Raw genomic sequence first — 25356 nt, 5'->3', positions numbered from 1 at the left:
CTGTCCAGAAATCGGAGACCAAAGGTTGGAGCTCGACAAGGAAACAAACCATTACAACACTAACGGATCGGGCACTCGATAAGGCAACACAAGGTATAGCAACTACATCTACAAGAGATTCTATTAACAGAGTAGTATATGCATAGGGGCGGAGATAATTACACCAGCCTCAAGCACAGAGAAAGGCTCAGCAAGCGACAATCAGTCACCCGGCCAGACAAAACCATCATGGGGGCTACCATCGTTAACAGAGGTCCCACAAGCCACAAAGAATACCTTGGACCAACAAATAGTGCTCTCAAGCGCAACAACAATCATGTTTTACCCAGAGTATATATCAAAGGGACGGGTCGATATACTTAACAGGGGCAACATACTAAGACTACTAAGGTCTATCGATAGCCTAAAGAATATAAAAACCACCGACCTGGAGTCAGTTGAGTTCAAAGAATCACCTGATCGACCTGGCACAGAGTCAACGAAAACAGTCTGGGCTACACCAAACTTAGCCGAGAGAGTCCTAAAGGAACAAACTACATTCAACGCATGGGGCATCAACCTTCGGCCACTTGCAAAACCAAGGTATCCTGACCCCTTATTGGCCTATTCAAAGAGCCAATAAGAACACCCTAGCTCTGGACAATTTAGCCCACGATTATTCTCAGTACTACGAGGGGCACGCAGCAATAGCACTGAGCACAGGGAAAATGGAGAACATAATGACCAAAGGGCTCATTCTGCTAGAAGCAAGGCCACACTAGAGTGTAGCAGGGTTTTGAGGACAATATACAACAAACCTGAAAGACAGTGACCCTCCAAACTCAATGCATCCTCATGCAAGAATTCCTTGAAAATCTGTTCCTGGAACATCAATGGCCTGGGAGATAAGATCTCGGATCCGGAACTACAAACTTATCTGCAGAAATTCCACATCATATCGCTCCAAGAAACGAGCGGAGTGGAGTACCAACTGCACTGCACGGTTTCAAATTGTTCTATCTACTGGCAATAAGAACCTCCAAATGTGGCCACAATAAGGGAGGCCTAGCGACATACAGCTCCTTAAGTAGCATCTATGCAGCAGAATCGCTGCCATATAACTTATCCCCACCCAACACAATGCAAGTAATTTGAATCACCCTACAGGGAAAAATAAACAAAGAGTTCATAATACTCGTAAACTTATATCTGCACCCACGTGATAAAATCCAAGGGAGTCAACAATTGAAGGATGAACTAGTGAAAATAATAACAGAAGAGAAAGCAAATAGTTGGATAATCACAGGAGATTTAAATCTAAACATGCTTAGTAAAAGAGCAGATGATATTTATTCAGAAGAGGATCCATTTGCGTGGGAGGAAATGCCTCAAGACAACAACACCGAGGGTATACCAACAAAAACCTCGAAAAATCTACTGGCATTCCATGAACAACTGGGCTCCCGTGCATTAAATGGTAGATTTCCCGGAGATCACCCACAGACAGCAACATTTAACAACGCAATAACAAGGACCACAATTGATTATACCTTCGGCTCTCGCTGCATGTTCTCAAAAGTAAAAGATTACTGTATTGGGAGCGTGGATTTCAGTGATCATTTATCCCAGGAAATCACGGTAGAAGAGCCATGAACACGCAAATTGCCCCCAGCAAATACACTCTGCGAGAAAAGAGTAAAATGTAGTACAAAAGACCCCGAAGTCCTCCTTTCCCTTGCAAAACGACTCTTGGAAGAAGTGGAAAAGGCCAACCCCGATACACCAAGGATTAGCAGATCGTGCCATTATGCGTTTTTGGGAAGCATCAATTAGTTTAGACTCCTTTTCTGGGGGAGGTGTGCACACCGTCATTTGGGAGATAGCCCTTTTTCATGCATTAGACACTACTAGGGAGTCACGGGTTAACTGAACTCTAATGTATATGGGATCAGAGGGTACAGCCTTATATTGTTTGTCAGTGCGTGGTGGTATTATTCTAGCTTTGACATGATCCTTAAAAATACCTTCGGCATGACGTAGCATTCCTTTGAGGAGTGGTACATTTTGTGACCCCCTTTGAGCATTAGAGTGTTTCAAAAAGGATGTCATCCTCTATTGGGTCCTTATGTAAAGGTACTTGATGAAGAGCCACTGCTCTTGCTATTAGATCTTGATAGGCAGAGGCCCCATCAGGTGGTGATGGGCGTGATGGATAGAGGTCAGGGTCTGTATTCCCCTATGGTTCTATGTCATAGGAATCCCAAGCATCCACAGGCTGTGTGTCTTGTGGAACGTTAGCATCCTTATCTATGAATAAGTGAAGGGACATGTTACCTGTATCCAATTCTTGTGGTGAATAAGGTGGTGTAGTGGATGCTGGGGGTGGTGTTGGTGGATTTGGTGAGGTAGGTATGCGAATGTGCATAGGGCTTGTAGCAACATCCTCCTGTTTTTCTTGAGAGGCGGTCTAGGAATACCTGTAACCTCTTGAAAAGTCAATTGTCTTTTGGAGGATTGAGGCTTTGCCGACTGAAGAATAATATTTTTTGTTTCGGGCTGAATTTGCAAGGTCTGCCTCGGATCGAGCCATTCCTGCATAACATCAAGGATCGGTTAAGGTGGAGCTTTCGGTCCAAAGGTGTAACATTTCGCAGCAGAATAATGTTTCAGTTTCTGTGCCAGTGTGCTCGGTTCCGAAGTACCGTGGTTCTTGTCTTTCAGAGCCAAAGTGGATGTTCGGTGATTTATGGACTTGGACTTCAAGAAGGTGAAGGCCTCTGCTGTAGGCCGAATTTTCAGTGCTGAGCATTAGTACAGGGCTTTCGAGTCTGTATGTCTGTGAGCGCCATAGCTTTTTTTCAGTAAGCAGGTTTTACTGTCAGAGACGATTTTTGGGCCTTTGGCTAGGAGGTAAATGTACTCATGGTCCGATGCTTCTGTGTCGGTTGGAAGGGGAATACATCTTGTTCCATGTCTAAACCAGAATCATGTATGGATAATGATTCCTCTTGTGCTGTTGATGCCTCTTCTTCTTCCTCCTCTTTTTGACCGAAAATGTCCAGTGAGTTGTATGCTTGTCTGCGCTGCATTTCCTAGCGCCGGGCACTTTTTTATTCGAAATGATTTGCAGACCTCACACTCACCTCTCGCCCGATCACTCGATGATCGGGCGAGAGGCATAGGTTACAAAAGGAATGTTGTTCGGTGTGGGTGTATTTGGAGCGACACTTCAGACAGAAACAGAACAGAGTGTGTTCCATTGGCAACTCATTTTTCAATAAGTCTGTCAAAGTTAAAGGGGCCCAGCCAGGTGCAGCCCATAGGCCAAGAAAGCGAATCGAAGTCCAAATGTGCAGAAAGGGTATTTGCTGGGAACACAAGGCTAACTACGCGATTGAAACAATACCATCGAATGAAGAATCTTGAGAGCCCGAAAGTCTTGAACCGGAGCGTGAGATTTCATCCGAGTACGTCGACGGAAAAAAACTATCTGGCAAGGGTTGCTTGGGGGGGGGCAGCCAGCCCCGGGGAGGTCCCCCCCCCCCGGGCGGTTTGGGAGGGCAGGCGGGGGGTCTTGCAGTATCCCGGGCATTTTTTGAGTTTGGGCTGGTTTTCCCTACTAGCTATAGCCCAAGTGTAAATTCTGGTGACTCCGCCTCTCGGACAGCATTTTAGGTTTGGTGACCTGGTGGCCGGGAGTTTGTCTGTGAGAAAAAATTTTCCCTCCCTATTTTTCTTTTTTTCCCGGTTTCCTTTTTTCGTTTATTAATTTTCTTTGCCCTTTTTTATACTTCTTAGGTTTTTTCCTTTTCAATTCGGGGCGTTTTTCTGTTGGAACAGGTTGATATGGGTTCTGTTTTATGTTATCCTTGTCGGTTGGAACAGGTGCGGGGTTTAGTTGTTTTTTGTCAGGCTTGGTAAGTTTGTGGTTGGTTTTTACTTGGTTGGCACATTCGGCAGGGGGAATTGGGAATGACGACTGTTTGGGATGGTTGCATAGGTTAGGGGACCAAGAGGGGTTTGAGGGCAAACAGTGGAGTTTGTTTTATGCTTTGAGGGTTTGTAAAGTTGAAATGTTTATGCAGGGTTTTTGCATTGTTGCATTTGTAATGATGTAATGTTCTGGTGGGGGCAGGGTCAATGACGTGTTAGGGGTGGGGGCGGGCTGGGGGCAATTAAGGAAGTTATTATTTAGTGAGGTTTAGTTTTGTAAGGCATTGGCCGAGGTTTTAAATTTGTTAATGTGCACCTGTTTCAATAAAAGCGGCCTTTTTCACACACATATACTTGTCTGGTGGTCTGCTCACTCCCCCCTCGCCCCTCCCTCCCAATAGAGTTGTTGCCCATGCACAGTATCATCAACAGGAGTCGTCACACAACCTTGTGACTCGAGAAACTTCTTCGAACAAAAACAACTTGTAATCATCTGAGTCTAACACTAGATGGAGGACTCATGCACAGCATGGGTAACTACGGTACACATGCCCGAAACCTCTTTTTTTAACCACAGTATCAGGCACCTTTATCACAAAAATCCTTTCAGTTTGAGGTCAAAGAAAGACAAAGAAAACACCATACTACCTTGGGGAACGAAGCCTGACATCTGTCCTCTGTCTTTGAAGCTACAGCAAATTTGACAAGATAAGAACAAGAATTTAAAGGTCTGTTTATGAAAAGGACTATTCATGGAAGAATACACAGGGCGTTGGAGTGAAAAGGCTCACCCGGGACAGCCTACAACAAATAAAACCAGCAAATAAAAAGCCAGAAAATGTGAGTTACAAACAACAAAGCCTATGGTAAGCAACGGGTCGAATGCATTCCTAGGGAAGCTTTCATAATGTCTCCAAGTGGTCTTTAGCAAACCAGATATATGTGCTATCTGGCAGGCTTCGACCTAAAAACAACCACAGACATGGTATGCTGACCCCAACAGGCCACCACCTCTGCGATTTCCTTCCAACGTAGTGAGTCGCAGTTCGAGACCTGCCTCATTAATATTCATGAGATAGGTCAGAATACGAGTCACTACGATTCAGATTTCTAATAATTGACCTATTAGTACATGGGTCAATTCTTAACACTTTACTAATGACAAAAATAATGGTTGCTATTTGCGGCAAGTATTGTGCGACCAGATATTAGTAAATCTGGCCCATATTCATTAGCTCACAGAGGTATGGGAACTACAGTGACACACCAACTACTATTTGGGACATATTTTTAAATACACTGGACAATCCATCCTGAAATCTACCTATTTGTATTTGTACATCTTCCAGTGAATATATTAAGAGTTTATAGATTAATAACTGCAAATTAATATCAGATGTATCCCTCTGACCATTTTCATCAAAGCATTTATTGTAAATGAATTAAAATAATGACAGTAAAATAGAGCAAACTCACATCCACCATAAAAACAGTGCGATGTCTCTCTTTTGCCAAACATTGCAGTAGCTTGCAATACAATCCCTAAGCTCCTTTATTAACAAAATCAGTTCCATATCTTACAGAACCATCTACCTCAAAGAACATTAGAAATCTGAGGATCTGCCCTGTGTTATAAGATTTTAGAAAAACCTCATCAGTCAAGCGCTGGCAAAAGTCATAGATTAATTTGATAATGTAATTGCCTTTACCTCGATTATTCTACAACAGATTTCTGGTTTAGGAAATGACAAGAGGATGATGATGCCCAGCCATATTATCTTTCAACTTTTGTATTAGAATATATACAAATGTAGTTGTTCTGCCACTTGGTGCCTGTCACACAAAACTGAATTGCCTAATAAATAGATATCACACCCAAATCCAGAGAAAAGTGTTATTCTGTTTTAAAAGCCGGATAAATACAAATTAGATGTAATATAGATTTTGATTTTACTCCAAAGATACAACAGCAACATATCTGAGAAGTAGTGTTCCTCCAATATGTTCTTATGTCAGGAACTTGTAAATAAAACACAGTTGTAGAATGGCAGATGGAAAGCTAACCAAGTTCCATTTTTGGAACATGCACATAAAATAGTATCCTCCAATACCAGATAATACCAATTGCCACAATTCATTTTTGCACACAGTCCAACTAGGCACATGCTCAGTGACTGTCATTAGCTTAGTTCACACAAGGCTCTACAGAGGTGCACTCTAAACGTGATGGAAACATTTAATAAATGAAGCAGTTAGTCCGCCGCCATTTTCATTAGTAACAACTCAAGTCTCATTTGATTTGGTGAGCATCATTTCGGTAGAAAGGAACTTTAAGACTTTAAAAATAAAATGGTTACTATCCCGTGCTCATTCCTCCTTAAAAGTCAAAAGACATCATACAAAAATGGGGACATCAACTTTGCTCTAACCTGTCAATATTATTTCTTTATTTGAATTTAATGCCTCTCTGAACTGTTCCATTTAGTTTCTGTTCTTGTCAGTTGTGACTAGCTCTATTTTTTATGGGTAGTCCTTTTCCTAGTCACTAATATGCATATGCCTGTTCTTTTTTGAATATACACATATTGCACTTGGTATCACATTTGTCTCTGTGTTCACCTCACAAGAACTACACCATTATTGTTTTTGTGTTTATATTTTAGTGAACAAAAGCCTTCAACAATACAAAGTTAGGTATATGGGAGCTAGTGTGATTTATCTAACTGCATTGGCTCAAAATAATTTCCTGGTAAACCATGTTTTTCCTTAAATACTAGTAGTGAAGTACATCTTAAAAGATATATTACTTAAATGAAACAATCTTTATTTAGAATACAGATAAATGATTACCAACAAAGCAAACTAATCTAAGAAGTCTAGGACCATCCAGTGCGGCGTTACGACACCAAAACAGTCTTCAAGCACATATGGGTTAAGATGATACAGCTTAATTTTACAAACAACACCTGGTGGCTGGTGACAATATTGTTCTATGTGACTAAGACTGCAAGTTCTTGTCAGACTTGGAGGTCCTGCAGGTCGCAATTCATTATTTCTCTATGGCAAAAGGTTCCAGACCAAATACTACAACACTTATGAATCTTCTGCACTTTGTTCCATACACAGTATCAGACAGTCTTTTACACTGTTGCAGTAGCAAAGCATTACCACGTAAGTGATATAAATCTGCTTCATTTCGAGCTTGACACCAGAAGATTCTATAACCGATGTAATTTGTCAATGTAACTACATTACTTCATATGAGTAAAAAATGCATTTATATCACAAGTAATAGCTCTAACATAACATTCATTTTAGGTCATGTGTCTGTGGAGACAAACTATATCAGTTTCAAAACTCCCACCACCACTTCATGATTTGAAAATAATGGGGATTGAGAGGATGCAAAGAGCTTGTATTTGATGTGATGTCATTTATTAAACGTCTCTGATGGTTTGTTTTGATTATTCCTCTCTGATCGGACCAGATATGTACTGCCCTGAAAACTACCATTTGTGTTATAATACGTTATTGCTTTCTGAAAACACAATAAAAAGATATATATGTTATGGGAATATATAAATAGTATCATGGTTACCCGATTGGTGTGCAACAGTATGGTGTTGGAACAGTAGTGTTATATTAAAATACCTGGGATAGATACAACCCCGTAAGCAGTGAAACAGGATGCTAAGAAAATGCTTCATACCCAAACATGTAAGAAAAAAGCATCGCTTGAAAAGGATCAAGCATTCCAAATCACATCTCTCAAAGTTTAGAGGAAAAACCCCAGCATCAAAGGAACACCTTCTATAACAAGGACGTCCTAATCCTATTTTACCCTCGACATTGGTATCTAGGCACACGTCAAACAGGTCAATTAGGGCTTAAATGTTTGAGGCTGAAAAGACAGGAACCAGAGTAGCAAAAAGGATGGATGCCACTAGGCACAACACAAAGATAGAGGTCGCCCGCCACATTCTGAAACTTTTAATCTCATATCGACCTAATTTATTTCACCTAACTAAAATCTGTCCTACACATGTAGGCAAAAGGTCAAACAAATGGGGTGGAGGTTTATGAATACGCCATTTGAAATACAAATGCCAGATATCTAAATTATGTTTAGATTTTATCTTAATAATGTGTTAATCCATAAAAATAGACTAGAATAAAACACAATTTGTACCTGGAGAGGAAGTCCTATAGTTGAGTATGTGGACAATACAGAGTGCACATGGTTGCATGTATACCAATTCAGGGAATGTGCAGTGAACTTAAAAATACATCTGGTCTTTTAAAAGATTTCCTGAACATTCAGTGTACCTGAGAAGGAAGTCGTGTTTCTGGAAGGTCTGGCTGGATGAAGGGAAGATATCAAGGAATGCCCAGAGTGTAGTGCAGGTATCACACATGTACTGAACAACATCTTTCAGCTCCTAACAGGAGAAACATTCAGAGGCAGAAATACAGACAAAAGTGAGTGTCGGAGGATGACTTAATCTCTAAATCTTAATGAGACACACCACCATGGGCATTGGGAGTTCAAATGCAATAAATTTACCATTTTAGCTTGTCTTTCTTAAAAAGAAACTGAGGAAGTAAAAAGAGAAGCAGAAATGTGTCTGTTTTCTATGCTACAAAATGCTTACTTGTACACAGGGAAAATTTACTGTGAACATATAATTGAAATAACTGTTGAAGAAATTGAAGTAGTAACAGCGTTTTCTTTTTTTATAAAACAGCTTTGTTTTGTGGTCCATTAGGACTGTATAGCTAAAGAACAAATATAAATACTTGTAATAACCTGCAAAGGCATTTCAGATGGTGTAACTCGGATTTTCTCTGCCAGTCTCTGCGGCTCAGGTGATGCTCTGTCGTCCCGCAAACCACATTCACCAAGAATGTTGTTAAATACCTACAAATAAAAGATAAGGAACGCTTGTCATGGTTTCCTTGAAAGGCTCCAAAGAAATTGCACTAATTTGATAATTGATGGAAACAGAGATACATTGGGTGTGGGCATGTGTGGAGGGATGTTAAACAAAAGCAGAGAAGGAGCAATAAACCCCAGATAAACGATGTATTTGTGAAACTAAGAAGCAACTCTAGTACAGCCACTGATGTCACTGTAAAACATTGATGTCTTGCAATGTTACAAAATGGAAAGATGCAAGAAAAATTGTAAAAATAAAGAGTATTGAAAGTGCAGCAGTAGCAGCATGAAATTCTGGGGAAAAGGTTATTCCTGTATGCATGAAGCATCAACTCTGGGGGAGGACAATGAATATACAATACAAAGGAGAGAATTGCTCAGGTGAAGAGTGCAAGTTAGTGATTTTAGTCTCTATTGTACTGAAGTTTTTAGCTGAACTCTCCATGTGCCCAGGTCCATGCGTGAGCAGCTTTTCTGGCCCAGAATTTTGGTTTTGCATTTACAAATTGATAATACTGTTTAGCCTCAAAGAAGCCGGAATACAAGTCCCACAATGCAAAACAAAAAAACCTGAACTCTGCGAGGTATGATATGCTTATACCATAAAGGCAAAGGGTAGAATGCTTGCAAAATGCCCAAGCCACTAGCAATCCTCAGGCGGCGTTCCTGTCAACCATTGTACACCCATCATACGATGTCAGAAAGAGACCAGCCATATGCAAATTAGTGTAGATCGTGCTCCAATGGGAACGGTCTTGACCAGGTTCCAATCCGGTTCCCCTCTGAAAGGGAACACAAGCAACTCACAGCATGCATCAAATGCAGTTTTGGGGACAAGTATACTTTTTACAACACATATATGCGAGGCATGGTATAGTCTTTCTGTGGACTTTAGCTACGTCCATCTCTTGTAATTCGCTTTTTATGGTGCCCCTCGTAAAATCTTCCTGTTCTATGGTCGATCTGTTGTCTTTGTCCCGCCTTTTGGCTGCTTGTTTTCGCCCACGCGACTGACCCAGTTACATGGATTAGTTCACTTTTCGCCACTTATGTACCTTTGGCGCACTACTTTCTGTTTTGCTTCAGCTCGCTACCTGTCCCCTACACCACTTATCGCCTATTGCTGCCTTTCATGCATTTGTTTGCCACGCCAGTGTGCATCTGTGGGATTTACGAGACAAAGCACCACCCATGCTTGTTTTCCAGATTATTACTGTGCAACCTTGGCCTGAGGGCATTGTAGGCTTTCACAACAAAGTCAGCTCCCCTGAGGTTTCTTTTAAATGCGAGGTAATTAAAGCAATTCGCGTGGAACCACAAGATGCTGCTAGCGCCGCCGGGATTCGAACATTGCTACTCGATTGCAGCATCCACAGCTCTAGCCTCTACACCACATGCCCATATAGACCAAGAACTTCTCGTGGGTGTGAGACCCCCATAGGAGTCTGTAGTTGGGCCCAGTTGGCCCTAATTAAACCAGATAACAGCCTGGAACCGGGGAAAAGGGACTAAGGCCTTCTGAACTGGGCGTTAGCCCTAATTGTTGAATGTTCTGGGCCTAAAGTGACCCCTGGCTAGGGGAGAGTTCTTTACAACCTGCCCTGTAGCAGGGAACTGTATTCCTGTTTTTGGATGTGCCATTTAAGTAGGGGTTTACACGTTTTAATGATCCTCATGCCTAAGAGATGTATTACATTGAAGTGTCCTATGAAATGTTGCGATACTGAACCTGCTTAGGACAAATGTTGCCTAGCCTGCCCTAAATAGTAGCAAGGTATTTTCAGAAATGTTGCCTGATTTTTAAAGGAATGTTATTGTTATTGATGCTGAGTGATGATGTGGTTGGGCTGAGTGATGTGGTGGTGTCCCTGAGTATTGGAGGGTGGAGTTGGAGGGTGGAGGTGGAGTTGGAGGGTGGAGATGGAGTTGGAGGGTGGAGATGGAGTTGGAGGGTGGAGATGGAGTTGGAGGGTGGAGTTGGAGTTGGAGGGCGGAGTTGGAGTTGGAGGGCGGAGTTGGAGTTGGAGGGCGGAGTTGGATGGTGGAGTTGGAGTGAGTGGGGGTGGGTTGTAGCCTAATGCAGCCCCTGGTGATACGGAGAGAGGACACAGGATAGGGAAGAGAGGGCAGGCAGGCATGCGTCCTTGTTGCGGACGACCAGCTTTGGGGTCAGAGCTGAGATGAGAAGGGCAGCCAGGCATAAAGTTTTTTTTTTTTACAAATCACGGGGGACCGTGTTTAATAAAAGAGAAGGCGGGCAGGGCCTGAGTCCTTGTTGCGAACGACCAGCTTTGGGGTCAGAGCGGAGATGAGAAGGGCAGCCAGGCATGAGAGTTGTAAAAAAAAAAAATCATGGGGGACCGTGTTTAAAAAAGACAACAGGGCGCGCGCCTCCTGCTATGCGCTGACATGGCAGTGTGCAGCTGCAAAAAGCATCAATTAAACAACAAGATTAAGTAAAGCATGTCAAATGTAAGCAGGAATAACATGGTTACCTTAACACACTGGCAGCTAGCAATATTACAATGAATGACAAACTGGTGGTGGAGGGAAGGCACCCCACGGGAAGATACATGTAAAAGGGTGAAGCATGAACTAGAAAGGGGGTTGGGGACAAGGTGGAAGGGAATACAGCGCAGCTTTAGAACGTGATGTAAGCAGCGCTTGTCCTGCGAAAGACAGATCAGAGACCAAAATGCGGAACACGCACACAATATGAAACAAGCTCTCGACATTGCTGTGGCAGGGCGGGGGAGCTGCAGCCTTTGAAGTCTGATGCCTAGGCACGGACAAATGGTGGTGCGCGATGTGTAGGCGGGAGGGCGGGGGAGCGGCAGCCTTTGAAGTCTGATGCGAGGCACAGACAAATGGTGATGTGTGATTTGGCTGGCGTGGACGCGCCTATATCACATGAACTGTATGGGATCAGCAGCCGTTTTGGTAGACTTTTCTTTTCCACTTACTATAATTCTCGCCAGCAATGCGCAAGCGCATTGGCAGGCGAGACCTAAAAAGCTTTTCTGTGTACACACCTCAGCTCTTCGTAAACTGCAGTAAACAAGAAAAGGGCGGCGCATGCCCACAAAATATTACTACAAGCAAGGAAAGCAGCTGTGAATAGGGCTCGGCTTGCCCATATCTAAGCAGATAAGCCGTCCCCTGCCCAACAGTGCATGGTTTGAGAGACAGTGAGAGAGAGAGAGAAGCACTTGCCTGGGAGAAAACACGAGAAGTCTGGGCAGGGAGGGCACCGGGGAGCACAATTCATGGCCCTGGCTGGGTCTCCGGATGACGGCAGCCTCGCTTGGTGACCGGAAGAGAGGGTGCTTCTGAGGGGAATGCTGTTTTCTCAAACCGTGGCTCTGCAGGCCTGGGGGCACCATGTGACAGTTGTTTAGGAGTCTGGAGCGTAGTCACGTGGCACCGCGCGAGCCCGCCCTCCTCCTCCGTCCTGCATCCCAAAGCTCCCCTCCCTTCCCTACCGCCACAAGGACTGCTACCTCAGACAACAAGATCGCCAGCAGCTATTTACATTTCGGAGGACTGCTATCCTTTTCTTAAACTAAACAATGAGACTGTTTGGGCTGTTTTTTTCCATTGTTACTTTGAAGCTGATGCTCATGTTGTCAATTTTAGGATAAGCAAATAGGAACCGAACACTCCCCAGGTAGTGTACTGACAGTGTATAATGTCTCTGCCTGCGTTCTCAGCTATCCTGGAGAGGCGGGTGTGTGCTGTGTCCTTTGTTGTGATCAAATGGCCCGTTCATCCCGGAGGCACCTGCACTGTCCGCTCTAAGAGCATGCGTGCAGCTCACACAAAAGAGGTGCGTCTAACGATCACACTCTTCCGCTCGTTTCATTCTTTGTGTCCTTGGACAGTAGGTATTTATGGGGAAATACAGACTCACTTGTGTGGCAGCAACACCCAGTCAAATATCTTCATAAAAATAGATCTTTCGTAACCTGCTTCTTTTGCGTTCTCGGACGGAAGCTTCTCAAGGGGACTTGTAGTAGACACACATATTAAATATGTTACATTACTACCACATATGAGGTATCGCTCAAACACCAGGCCTGTTCAACGGCTTTGCGAGGTCCACGGCTAAACTGCAATGCGAGTCTCCTGGGCATTGGTTCTTTTTCTGCCAGGTGACAGAGCACCTCTTGCTAAGTATTAAAACAAGCGCTCGCCATCTGTTTTCACTTAGCCGCTTGTTTATATTTGCATCGCACTTTTACTTTCACTTTAGTGAAAGCACGATGCAAATATAAAAAAGCGGTTGAGTGAAAACAGATGGCCCCCTACTAAAGAGTGCACTTTTCATTATATCCCACTCTGGCATCAGTGCGGGTTTAATGTGCTGAGAAGTTTAATACCAAACTTCTCAGTTTCCAGTGTAGCCATTATCGTTCTGTGGAATTCGTAATGACAAACTCCCAGCGCCATATACTCTTAATGGCAGCACTGCACTTACAATGTCTAAGATTGGACTTACACACTGTAGGGGTACAGAACTCATGCACCTGTACCCTCACCACTGGTATAGGACACCCAGCTAGAGGGATGACTGATCTATGCCAGTACAGTGGGTTGTAGGCAGGGCACACAGGGATGGGTGCCATGTTGACTCTTCACTTTGTTTTGCACCAAAACACGCAGCCTGCAATGGCAGTGTGTGTGTGTGTAAAGGTACAGGGCCTCTAAGGGTGGCACAATAAGTGCAGCAGCCCTTAGAAGTCTTCCCTGGTCACACTGCCCAGGGTACCTGTGGTACCATTTACCAGGGGCTGACCTGTGGCCAGAGATGCAAATTGGGTTGGGTACAGTTTTACGGGAAAGAACACAGGCCCTGGGAATCTGAGTGGCAGGGACCCAGGGCACATCAAGTCGTAAGTGCATCAGTACTGGGGGGGTTTCTGCAACAAAAACCCAGCTTCTCAGAGTGTTCACTTCAATTCGTCCTTGTAACCACCCTTGAGATGGGAATCCCTTTTTCAGTACCAGGGTTTTCTTCCAACTAAAACACATCCCATTTGGGCAAAGGTGAAAGGTGAAGTACCAAGACCTCAACATTCAAGCATTCACATCCATAAAAACCATTGGCTTCTTTCATACCATGTAGTCAGCAATTATAAATATGTTGTACTCCAATAAGAAGGAACAGCAATGCAGGCAAAATGAAACAATATGCACGTAGGGTACAGCGATTGAAAGACATACATTACAATAATCCTGCACAGGTTAACCGAATACCAAGTCACCAATCCTCTCCCAAATTATTCAGACACCGGTTTTCCCACAACAACCGATTAAGATTATCTAATAGGGATAGCACTTCCAATGCCCAGACAATGCATTTTGCTTTGGTAAGAACTTTTTCAAGGCTAATCATCATTTTGCAGTAAGAACAACAATTAATCCTGATGTACCTCTTTTGGAGACTATAAACTATAGAGGCACAAAGACTCTTGAAATGAATTCACTGAGTCACCAAATAGGTTTTCTCATAATTGCTTAAACACGAGAGTAAAATACTCTTCAAACATACACCAGAGGGAGACAGAACAAATGTATTCAAGAGACAAAATCTTATTTATATATTGGTTAGAGAAACGGCATAATCAATGAAACATGACAATAGAGAGTTGTCAAAATGAGAAGTCCAAGAAACGTGCTCATGTGCGAGGTAAGTCAGAAAAGAAACAGTTGGAGATCATGGTATCATAATTTTACACAGGCAGCACTGCTTGCAATGATACTAAGAAAAGTAAACCAGTGTTCTTAGGCCTGTTTACAACACAATTGTATTATAATCTCCCATGTCCATTTTGCAGAATTATGCTGTTGTTTTTAGACTGCATCAACCAATTGCGGGAGGGACAAGTATAGGCCACAGAATGAGGGGTGTCGACGTTTCAACCCCACATAAGTGATGAAGGTGAATTTAGACCCCCGCACGGGGGTCTTAATCAGGACCATGGAAATTAAAGCGACAATCTAGATAGAATGGAATAAAATTAGAACCGGGATCCTTGGTGCGTGAAATATCATGAAAACAACATAAACTGAATTTGTGGTCACTGACCGTGGTGGGTGCCTAAAAAGGCAGCCGGGTCAGTCCACAACTCCCAGCAAGTTGGTAGTCTGTAGCATGAGTCTGGGTCAGATTAGAAGAGTGGATAGTCTGTAATCATAAATGTATAAAATATTAAAAGCCACCAAAACAAAAAATTGGATTCTTAAGGTAGAGGTCCAAATACTATAGACTAATCACCGCATTCAAGCGGAACTGGGTTGCTCACTGAGCAGTTCCAAAGGAAGTGAGTACTGAATATTCACTTCGCATTCAGCCCAAGTCATGTAAAAAAGAAAACCAATCTCAAAGGTTATCTAAATGAATACGTATTATTATTATTATTATTGGGACATTTGTAGAGCGCTGCGTTACGCACACGTGCACAATGTGCAGGCTGCGGAGCAAAAGCCCAGTGTTCTGCTTACAGAAATCCAGACATGCTATTTCCTTGGTAAGTGGCCGGGCGGCAGTAACCGGAAGCTACTGTCCGTGAGGTGGCTCGGGGGGAATGCGCGTCGTGAGACCCACGGTTAAGTGATTGTAACGTGCACGCTTTGCCAGCACGTTATCGACGTACGCCAACCGAGGGACGGGCAGCCATAGGCAGTCATGACTGTAGCCGATCTAATGCCATTCAGTGCAATATTAATGGAAGAAAGACTAACTTCTACATAGGTGTGATACCCACGAAAATACCTTGTTTTTTCATAAAAGCTGGCTAGATCATGCTGATTAGCATATTATATGAAGACAAATTAACCAAACGAAATGTGTTTCTACACAGTCCGTCAAGACATGCAATTATGCAACGTGTATCATAAAAAACTTGTCACAAATCCCAAGATAGACAAAAATCTACAATAGTACATTAAGTAGTGTGTATAGTTACAGTTTTGTCAAATATCACAAAACAAAAACAGATGATATTAGCAATGGTACAATATTTACAACAAATATATGAGTAAAGTTGAGTGTATTATAAATGTATATACAAGTGCCATGTAAGGGACGGTACATACAATATGAAAAATCACTAGCTGTTGTGGTCTCATCATTCTATCTGAGGAAATACATAAAACTGTACAAAGTCATGAGTTAACAAGGTGGGATGTCAACCATCGTTCAAGGTGGCAACTTGGCATGCAATTTCTTCGTGCTCATTTAAACACTTGTTGTAGTGTCAAAAATATGGATCCACTTGCATTCCCTTGAGTTCAGAATTTTGGCAAAATTCCCACCCCTAGGATTGAGACTGACTTTCTCTACAACCCACCATTTCAGACTATCCACTGAGTGTCCAAATGTGGAAAAGTGTTCAACCAGGAGTGCCCCCTGGACCTTGCATCCTTTTCAACTACAATGCTGTAGTATGCGTGTTTTGACCGTTGTGTGGTTTGTCCAATGTACATAAACTCGCAAGGGCATATTATGGTGTATACAACTCCCATGGTGTTGTAATTGGTGTGGTCCCTGATGGTATGAGTGTAGTCATTGTGCGTGAAACTCTTAATTTCTTTAGTCATGGAGCACACTTTGCATCTCTCACACTTGAAATGGCCCTTGACAGGTGGTATATGTCATAGGGTAGAAGGAGAGATGTAGGGGCAGGGATTTGACCACATGGTCCCTTATGCTTTTACCCTTTTGAAGGGTGCATGGGTGGGTTGGGGATGCCAACATCCTCGACCACAAGATGTCAATGATGGTTGATAATCTTCCTCACCTCATTCCTCCTTGTGCAGAATATAGTAACACAAATCATGCGTTTCTGATTGGATTTTTGTTTTTTGTTCCAAAAGAAATTCCCTGTGGCAAAACCAAGTGAATTTGCAAGCTCCCTTAAGTAGACTCTACGGGTACCCCCTCTTCGCTAGTCTAATGATGAGGTAGTCTGATTCATTGAAAAAATCTTGTTTCTTGGTACAGTTCCTCCGAAACTTGAGCAATTGGCCGAACAGTAGATTATCCCTAAGGTTCCTAGGGTGGTGACTTGAGTAGCATAAAAGCATATTCCTTTCACTCTCTTTTCTGCGAAAGGAGGCATACAACCTGCCCCCATCCTCCGTAATCGTAATGTCTAAAAAAATGATCTTGCTGTTACTTTACTCAAGGGAGAATCGGTTGTCACTTGAAATTTTGTTAAGCCAATCACGAAATGTGAGCAAATCTTGCTCGCTCCCAGACCAAACCATAAGTACATCATCGATGTAGCGTCTCCAAAGATTAACATTGCTTCCGTATGGAATCTGATCACTGAATAGGTGACAGTGCTCATAGTTATCCATATACAAAATGGCCAAATCCGGTGCGAATCCTGCTCCCATTGCTACCCCTTTGGTCTAAACTGAATACTCGCCCTGGAAAAAGAAAAAGTTCTTAGTCATGGCAATTTCTAGCAGATTAATTATGAACTCTATCGGGACTTGGAAGTGTCTAGGTCTGTCATCCAAGACTTCTCTAATTACATCCAATGCATCCCTTTGTGGAATACTGGTATACAGTGACGATATATCCATGGTCACCAGCAGCTGTTCTTTGCAATCGAATGCCAAATTGTCTACCAGTTTGATGGTTTTCATCGTGTCCCTTAGGTAAGAAGCAGTACATTCTGCCCTAGGCTAAAGGAATATATCCACATACTTACATAGTGGTTCCAAAATGGAGCCACGCCCTATTATAGGTCTGCCTGGTGGATTGACCATGTTTTTATGAATTTTGGGTAATGTATATATGGTAGGCATCCTAGGCTGTGTATTGCTTAGGTAGCTATGTTCATGCATAGTCAGAAAACCATGTTCTATTTTGCAGCACGTATTGTTGGTGTGGTACATAAACCACTTACATAGAATATGCCACTGAGCCTTATTCCACAACAAAGGTGGATCAAAAGGACAAATCATCTGGACATCTGCACTTTGAGAGAATGTTCACTAATAAAAATAAGATTAGCCCTGGGCTTGAGGAATATATCTACATACTTACATAATGGTTCCAAAATGGAGCCACTCCCTGATATTATAGGTCTTACTGGTGGATCTACCATGCATTTATGAATCTTGAGTAATGTATATATGGTAGGCATGCTAGGTTGTGTATTGTTTAGGTAGCTATGTTCATACATTGTTAGAAAACCCTCTTCTATTTTGCAGCACGTATTGTTGTTGGTGTGGTACATAAACCACTTACTTGGAATATGCCATTGAGCCTTATTCACCTGTAAAGGTGGATCAAAATGAGGAATCCTCTGGACATTTGCACTTGTTCTGCACTTTGAGAGAATTTTTACTAATAAAATGAAGATTAGCCTTGAAAACATTACTACCGGAACGAAATGAGCTGGTGTTTTTCTTAATTTTTTCTGACAGCTGCAAGTTTAATAAAGAACTGAGAAAATAAAGACTTTACATGTGGCAACAGCAGTTTACTTGAATTTGAACAATTATTCAAGTGGACATTTGAGATAAGAGTAACTGTAGAGTATAAAACTCAATGACTATAGTTAACTATATTCTGTCATAGCTGAGTCCTGGGCGTGATTTCCCTCTCAGGGTATTTTTGGAAGGTCTTGTGTTGGATACATTAAGGGCTGTAGACAGCCAACTCCAGGCATAAAAGCATAATTTCGTGTTTGAACTTTATGGCAAAAAAGCGAATGCAGTGAATTTTGCCACAGCTCTTATCTGTGAACCAACTGCTTGGGGTCAGCTATGATAGAGAAAAAAAGCACAGTCTCTCAATTCCAGAATGAGGAGGGTGGAGGAAAGAAAAGTAAAGGAACGTTACATCAGCCAACTGGCTAAAATGCAGGCTGAATTCTTTACAGCTTGGTTGATGTTTAGTGCCCTCTTAATAATTGGAAGAAAATGAGCAACAATATGCACCCGCGGGTTGTAAGCATTCAGTGTGAACCAAAAGAACTGTGACTATGCTCTGCCTCCTAACCCTTTAGGACCAGAGTACTCTGTGCATTCCCTACAAAAATCATAAATGTCTCCCAATACATTATGGACAGAGAGCTTCCAGTACATGCAGAATAAAAGAAATCTATTATGTAACCATAAAATAGTGACTGCCCCTTTCCCCCCAATCACAAACTCCCACTAGTTCCCTATACCTGCAGGATGGTTGGAACGGTCTCCTCCAGATCACTGTAGTAGCTAGGTTGCTGCTTGAAAATATTTTCTAAAGAAAATTAAAATTATTTCAGACAAATACAGATAGATCTCACAATAACAGAAGGAAAGACATGTGGTTGGTAGAGATAGGCAAGGCCTGGAAAAAAAAGACAAATAAGATGGTGGGTAGTCAGGTCCTAGAGTAGGAAAGGGAAATAGAGTGACAAAAAGGCAACATTGAGAAAAATGCACAAGACAGAGGGAAAATGAGAAGGAGGGGAAAAAGTGAAAGGTACAAGATAAAAAAAGAAGAAAGAGTAGAGCTGAATAGCAAGGAACTGAAAACAGGTAATGTATAGGAGTCAGCGACGCAGGGTGAGAAAGAGCACTGAGGGGACAAACAGAAGACAGAGGTGGTGAGAGTGCAAATAAGCTGGGAGCAAAGCACATAGGGAGAGAGAGAATAAAAATGTTGAGAGATGAGTAGAGTGAAAGGCTGAGAGGAAACATTGGCAGAGATATGAGAAGATGGGGACTAATAGAGGAACTGAAGAGGGAGATAGTAAAATAACACAGAGTAAAGATAGAAATATAAAGAGAAGCTTACACATTAGCTAAGAGAGTGAAAGATTATAAAAGAGAGAAGAGTTAAAGAGATGGAATACTTTTAAACGTATCTAAAAGGGGAGTCAGCTGGAGGCAGAGATATAGACTCAAACAAAGGAAAAGAGAAAGTAGATTAAAGATGCAGGTTAAATAAGGAAAGACTGAAGTCGTAGGAAAAGCAAAAATGAAGAAAGAAGCAATGTAAGGTCAACAAGCAGAATAGAGTCAAAGGCAGATTTGGGAGACAAAGTCAAAAAAGGACAATTAACAGTGGAGACAAAGAGTGAGCAAGAATACAAAGAGAAAGAGGAATCAGGGCAATATATACACGAGTGTGGAGAGTATCAATACAAGATATCTTCTAACCAATCATTTTGCTGACAAGTGAAGAGTTTCCCTTCCCGAAAAGGACACAGAGATCCAGAATCTTCGGAATGTCGAAGAGGAAATTATTGTACACAATTTCTCCAAACACTGCAGGTGTGATGAAATGATCCTAAATGGATAACAGAAACATAAGATCAGAAAGCATAATTTATTTTATCCTAAACTTTCTCTCTAAACATGTATGTGCAAAACACCCCGCGCCTAATCTCATAACCCTAACCATCAACACAACAACTACCAAAAGTAAATACAACATTGTCAGATCTTCGTCCCTCCGAGAAGACCCCACCCAGAATCCACCCACTCTGCCCACCCCCAAGAAGAGACAGGGCGCCGGCTCTCCATGATTGAAAGCCAAGTGGCTATTATAATGCAGGGCCTGAACGACATCCTAAGCAACCTCGCTACCTTCCATAAGCCCGCCTTGAACCCACACTCTACTCCTTTCATCTCCAACCACACTAACCACAGGCTCCTCAAGGCTCCGCGCCCAGCTGGACCTCATCCCCACTCTCGAACATACTCCAAGACCTAATAGAACTAGGGAAGCCATGTCTTCTGATGAAGCGACGAGCTGGCCTCCTCGTACACCACCCCCTCTACGCACATCCCCCAATCCTCGATTCAGGTAATCACTGGATTCAGAAGTGATCACTCCATTCTGAAACCCAATAGACCCCACCCTCCCTCATCAACATCCCTACTGCCCGCCTAACAAAGGAACCAAAAAAAGAGACACCCCTGACCAACTTCATGCTCATAAACTGCAGATCAGCCACTAAACATGCCACAGAACTAGCTAAATCATCCTCAACCATGACATTCATATAGCCTTCATCACAGAGACCTGGCTAAATGACACCTCTCCTCCAATCATGGACATGCTCGTACCCCCGGGCTTCTCTATCATCAACAAAGATAGAAGAGACCAAAAAGGTGGGGGTCTAGGAATCATTCACAACAACAACCTGTCTGTGACCAAAATCGACACTTAACTACAACTCCTTCGAATGCCTAACCGCCAACACTAACACCAGCAACAATAAACCGCTACACTGGCATCTCCCATACCATCCTCCTTCACGTTCACGGAAAACCTCTCACACCTGGTTGCTCACTACTCTCTCCGAGATAGCAACAACCTAATTCTGGGCGACCTCAACCTGCACTGGAATGATAAAAACAGCGCACCAATCCAAAACTTGAACGAGCTATTACATAGCAACGACCTTACCCAGCACTGCTCAGAAGATATCCACAACAAAGGAGCAATCCTGGATGCCATCATCGCCCAACACGACGCAATCACAATAGACCACATCCTACCGGTCGACTGGTCAGATCACCACTTAATCCTATTCCGCATCTCGCAACCGATCATGTGCCAACCTCCCATCCAAGACCCCCCACATGGACAAGAAACCTAACACAGATCAACATGGCCGACTTAGAAGAAAAATAATCACCCTCCTCCCCATCCCCCCGGACGGTCTCTTAACAACAGAACTCACATCCCACTACAACAAAACTATGTCCTCCATCCTAGACCAACTAGCCCCTTGAAACTGAAAAAATCCAGGAACATCCCCTCCAGATCCTGGTTCAACAAGGACATTAACGACGAAAGGAGGCAGCTTAGAGCCACAGAATGTCTATGTAGAAAGAATCCCTCTTCTAGCCTCTGCGAGAAACTCAAAACAGCAAGAAGAAAGTACAAAAAACATATCAATACTGAAAAAAACAACTTTTTCTGCACCACTCTTGACAATGTGAAAAACAGGCCAAAAGAACTCTTTAACATCATCAAGCAACGAACTTCCAAATCCTCTGCAAACCCAGCCCAGGCCTCCAAAGACCTATGTGACAACTTCGCAAACTTCTTCAACGAAAAAAATCAACAAGATCGAGCTATCACTCGACATCATCCTCCATCCCGCCTCCAAAAACCTAGCCCCAGCAATCGAAATCACCTCTAGCTTGCGCCCCACGAAGGCCTGGGGATCCTTCGACCCTGTACCTGAAGCTGAGATTCTCAAATGAATCTCCTCCTCCAAGCCCTCATCCCTACATCCTCGACCCTGTACCCTCCCAAATGACCAAAAAGCTGAAACTCTCCCTTGCACCACTATGGTGTGAAATCATAAACAGCGCCTTAAAAACCGGCATCATACCAGACTGTCTCAAAGTCGGCCAAGTCACACCACTACTCAAAAAACCAGGCCTAGACACCAACGACCTGAACAACTTCAGACCGGTTTCCAATCTCCCCTTCCTAGCCAAAAACCTTGAAACATGCGTTCTCCGTCAACTGAATCAGCACATTGACAATATCAACCTGCTAGACCACCACCAATCGGGCTTCAGAAAAGGCTGTAGCACTGAAACCGCGATCCTTAACATCGCCGATGACATCCTCAAGTCCCTTGACACTGACCAATGCTGCTTACTCATCCTCCTAGACCTTTCGGCACCCGTTGACACGGTGGACCACAATCTTCTCATCAAGGCTCTCAAAGACCGAGTAGGTGCAGATGAGGTGGTCCTTTAATGGTTCTCCTCCTTCTATAACAGTCGCTCCCAAAGGATAAAAATCAAATCCTTTATGTCCGGCCTACTCCCAGTAAAGGTTCAGTACTCTGCCCTCAACTGTTCAACATATACATGAAACCCCTCACCACCATTCTGAAAAAAGCCAACATCCCCTTCCACTGATATGCAGACGACATCCAGATTTACAGGAAACCTCCTCCATTAATGGCATTCTAAGACTCAACAACATTCTTAAGGAAGTTCAACAATGGCTATCATCAACAAACCACCTTAACCCCTTGCATGCTGATGACGACCCCCAGCCGTCATGCACTACGGTGCTCGTGTGCTGATGACGGCCGCCATAAACCCGCCCACTCGCGATTTTGCCGCAGAGGCGCAGAATCGCGGCCGCATGGAAGGGGTTAAACTCAATCAAGAAAAAAAAAAACTCCTCCTCATCTCCAACAAAGATGAAAATCTGCAAATCGTAGAGTGGCTGAAAGCAATCGATGCCCTCAACGATAATCTCACCCTGGCCAACTCGGTAAAATCACAAGGAATCACCCTCAACCAAAAACTAGCCATAACCAAAAACATTAAGACCTCCGCGAAGAGTGCCTTACTCAATCTGAAGCTTCTCAACAAAATTAAACCCTTCATCCCGCCCATGGACCTCAAACAAGCCACCCAATCACTGGTGTTATCCAGACTGGACTTTGGGAACGCAGTTCTCTCCGGTAAAGCGCTCTCCCACGTAGCGCCATTCAAAACAACTCTCAATGCTGCTGCTAGAATGGTCACCGGAGTCAAAAAATATGACCACTTATCTCCTGCACTCAGAGAACTAAAATGGCTCCCAGGGGAAATGCGTGCCAGCTTTAGAACTGCCTGCCTTACACACAAAGCCCTGCACACAGGGAACCCGGAATACCTGGCCTCCAAGCTCAAGAAAGCCGGCCAGTCAAGAAACCTCAGGAGCTCCAACACCCTCTTACTCATCCCTCTTAAAACACGCAAGGAAAAAACTGCGTCACGTTCCATTGCAGGAAACGCACCAAAAATCTGGAACTCCAGCCTGGTTGATATCAGGACTATTCTCTTCTTCATAAAATTCAAAAGACTCCTAAAAGACCTATACCTCAACGGTGCCTTCCCGAACTGAAATCTGATACACACAAGCGTGCATTCTGCAGCCACCAGGCAATGCTTCACCACTTCCTACCTCATCCCCGTCCCCTAACCCCCTCCTCGTCCTTCACCTCTTGGAGTAAGACTTAGCCCAAGACTTTGTCCACGCATCGGGACAACCTCGGAACCTCTCTTCCCTGATGTGCACCTCGGACGCACAGCATACTGGAACTTTTGAACACTTATGTTTACTTTTGTCTCCTTTATGTGATTTTTCTCCTATATGCTGTAAAGCGCTCCGATACCTTCGGGTCTGGCTAGCGCTATTTAAAACCTCAAATAAAATAAAAAATAAATAAATATTGAGATTATTTAGCTATTTAGGTTAAATGTGGTCATACAAGAACCAATGCCGGACAATTATATTATCAGTCTCCTGAAAAGATCAATAAGGTCTTGAAAAAACTGGATCATGTTTTCACCCTGATAAAACTGATGTAAGTATTGTCCGTCTATCACCAACCCCTTTTGTACCGCTTTGTTCGCCATAAGTTGGCAGGGTATGCTCAGACGTGAGTCCCTTGCTCATATTGCCACTGGATTCAAGCAAGCCTGGCTGAAGACGGCTGAAATGCCAAAAACCGGTCCTAGGAAGCTTGTTTCCGGTCCAGGGAAGGCATGGCTTGGCAGTTCGGGCTGACTGTTCCCATGAGGCACAGGGTCATACTGATTTGCATATGGCCATGTCTGAACTGGGGTGGCATAGTGGGCTAAAGAACGGTGATGGATTAAACCCAGATCTTTTGACTGGGTGTGAGTGTTTGATTGGTTCAGATGCTACTTCCATCACCACCCCCTTTTGTACCGCTTTGTTCGCCATAAGTTGGCAGGGCATGCTCAGACGTGAGTCCCTTGCTCACTTTGCCACTGGATTCAAGCAAGCGTGGCTGAAGACGTCTGAAATGCCAGAAACTTGTCCTAGGAAGCTTGTTTCTGGTCCAAGGAAGGCATGGCTTGGCAGATCGGGCTGGACTGTTCCCATGAGACACAGGGACAGACTGATTTGCATATGGCCATGTCTGACCTGGGGTGGCAGAGTGGGCTAAAGAACGGTGATGGATTAAATCCAGATCTTTTGACTGGGTGTGAGTGTTTGATTGGTTCAGATGCTACATCCATCACCACCCCCTTTTGTACAGCTTTGTTCGCCATAAGTTGGCAGGGTATGCTCAGACGTGAGTCCCTAGCTCACTTTGCCACTGTATTCAAGCAAGCCTGGCTGAAGACGGCGGAAATGCCAGAAACCCGTCCTAGGAAGCTTGTTTCCGGTCCAGGGAAGGCATGGCTTGGCAGTTCCGGCTGGACTGTTCCCATGAGGCACAGGGTCAGACTGATTTGCATTTGGCCATGTCTGAACTGGGGGGGCAGAGTGGGCTAAAGAATGGTGACGGATTAAACCCAGATCTTTTGACTGGGTGTGAGTGTTTGATTGGTTCAGATGCTCCGCCCATTACCACCCCCTTTTGTACTGGATTCAAGCAAGCCTGGCTGAAGACGGTTGAAATGCCAGAAACCGGTCCTAGGAAGCTTGTTTCCGGTCCAGAGAAAGCACGGCTTGGCAGTTCGGGCTGGACTGTTCCCATGAGGCACAGGGTCAGACC

The 25356-nt window shown here is 43.5% G+C and overlaps 1 protein-coding gene across 1 annotated transcript in view; it reads right to left on the bottom strand.

Moving 5' to 3' along the window:
- Positions 1-25356, bottom strand: part of ASCC2 (activating signal cointegrator 1 complex subunit 2) — a 364116-nt gene that overhangs the window by 287883 nt on the left and 50877 nt on the right. The window contains exons 5-8 of the mRNA XM_086943223.1: positions 20015-20144; positions 19042-19109; positions 8720-8830; positions 8239-8351 (exon numbers count right to left, since the gene is read on the bottom strand). Of these exons, the coding sequence (XP_086799349.1) occupies positions 8239-8351; positions 8720-8830; positions 19042-19109; positions 20015-20144 (422 nt within the window). The remainder of the gene's footprint in view (positions 1-8238; positions 8352-8719; positions 8831-19041; positions 19110-20014; positions 20145-25356) is intronic.

The sequence above is a fragment of the Lissotriton vulgaris genome, chromosome 11, assembly GCF_964263255.1.
Source record: "Lissotriton vulgaris chromosome 11, aLisVul1.2, whole genome shotgun sequence".
Taxonomy (NCBI): domain Eukaryota; kingdom Metazoa; phylum Chordata; class Amphibia; order Caudata; family Salamandridae; genus Lissotriton; species Lissotriton vulgaris.
Note: the sequence above shows the minus strand (reverse complement) of the source record. Positions and strands in the feature narration are given on the sequence as shown.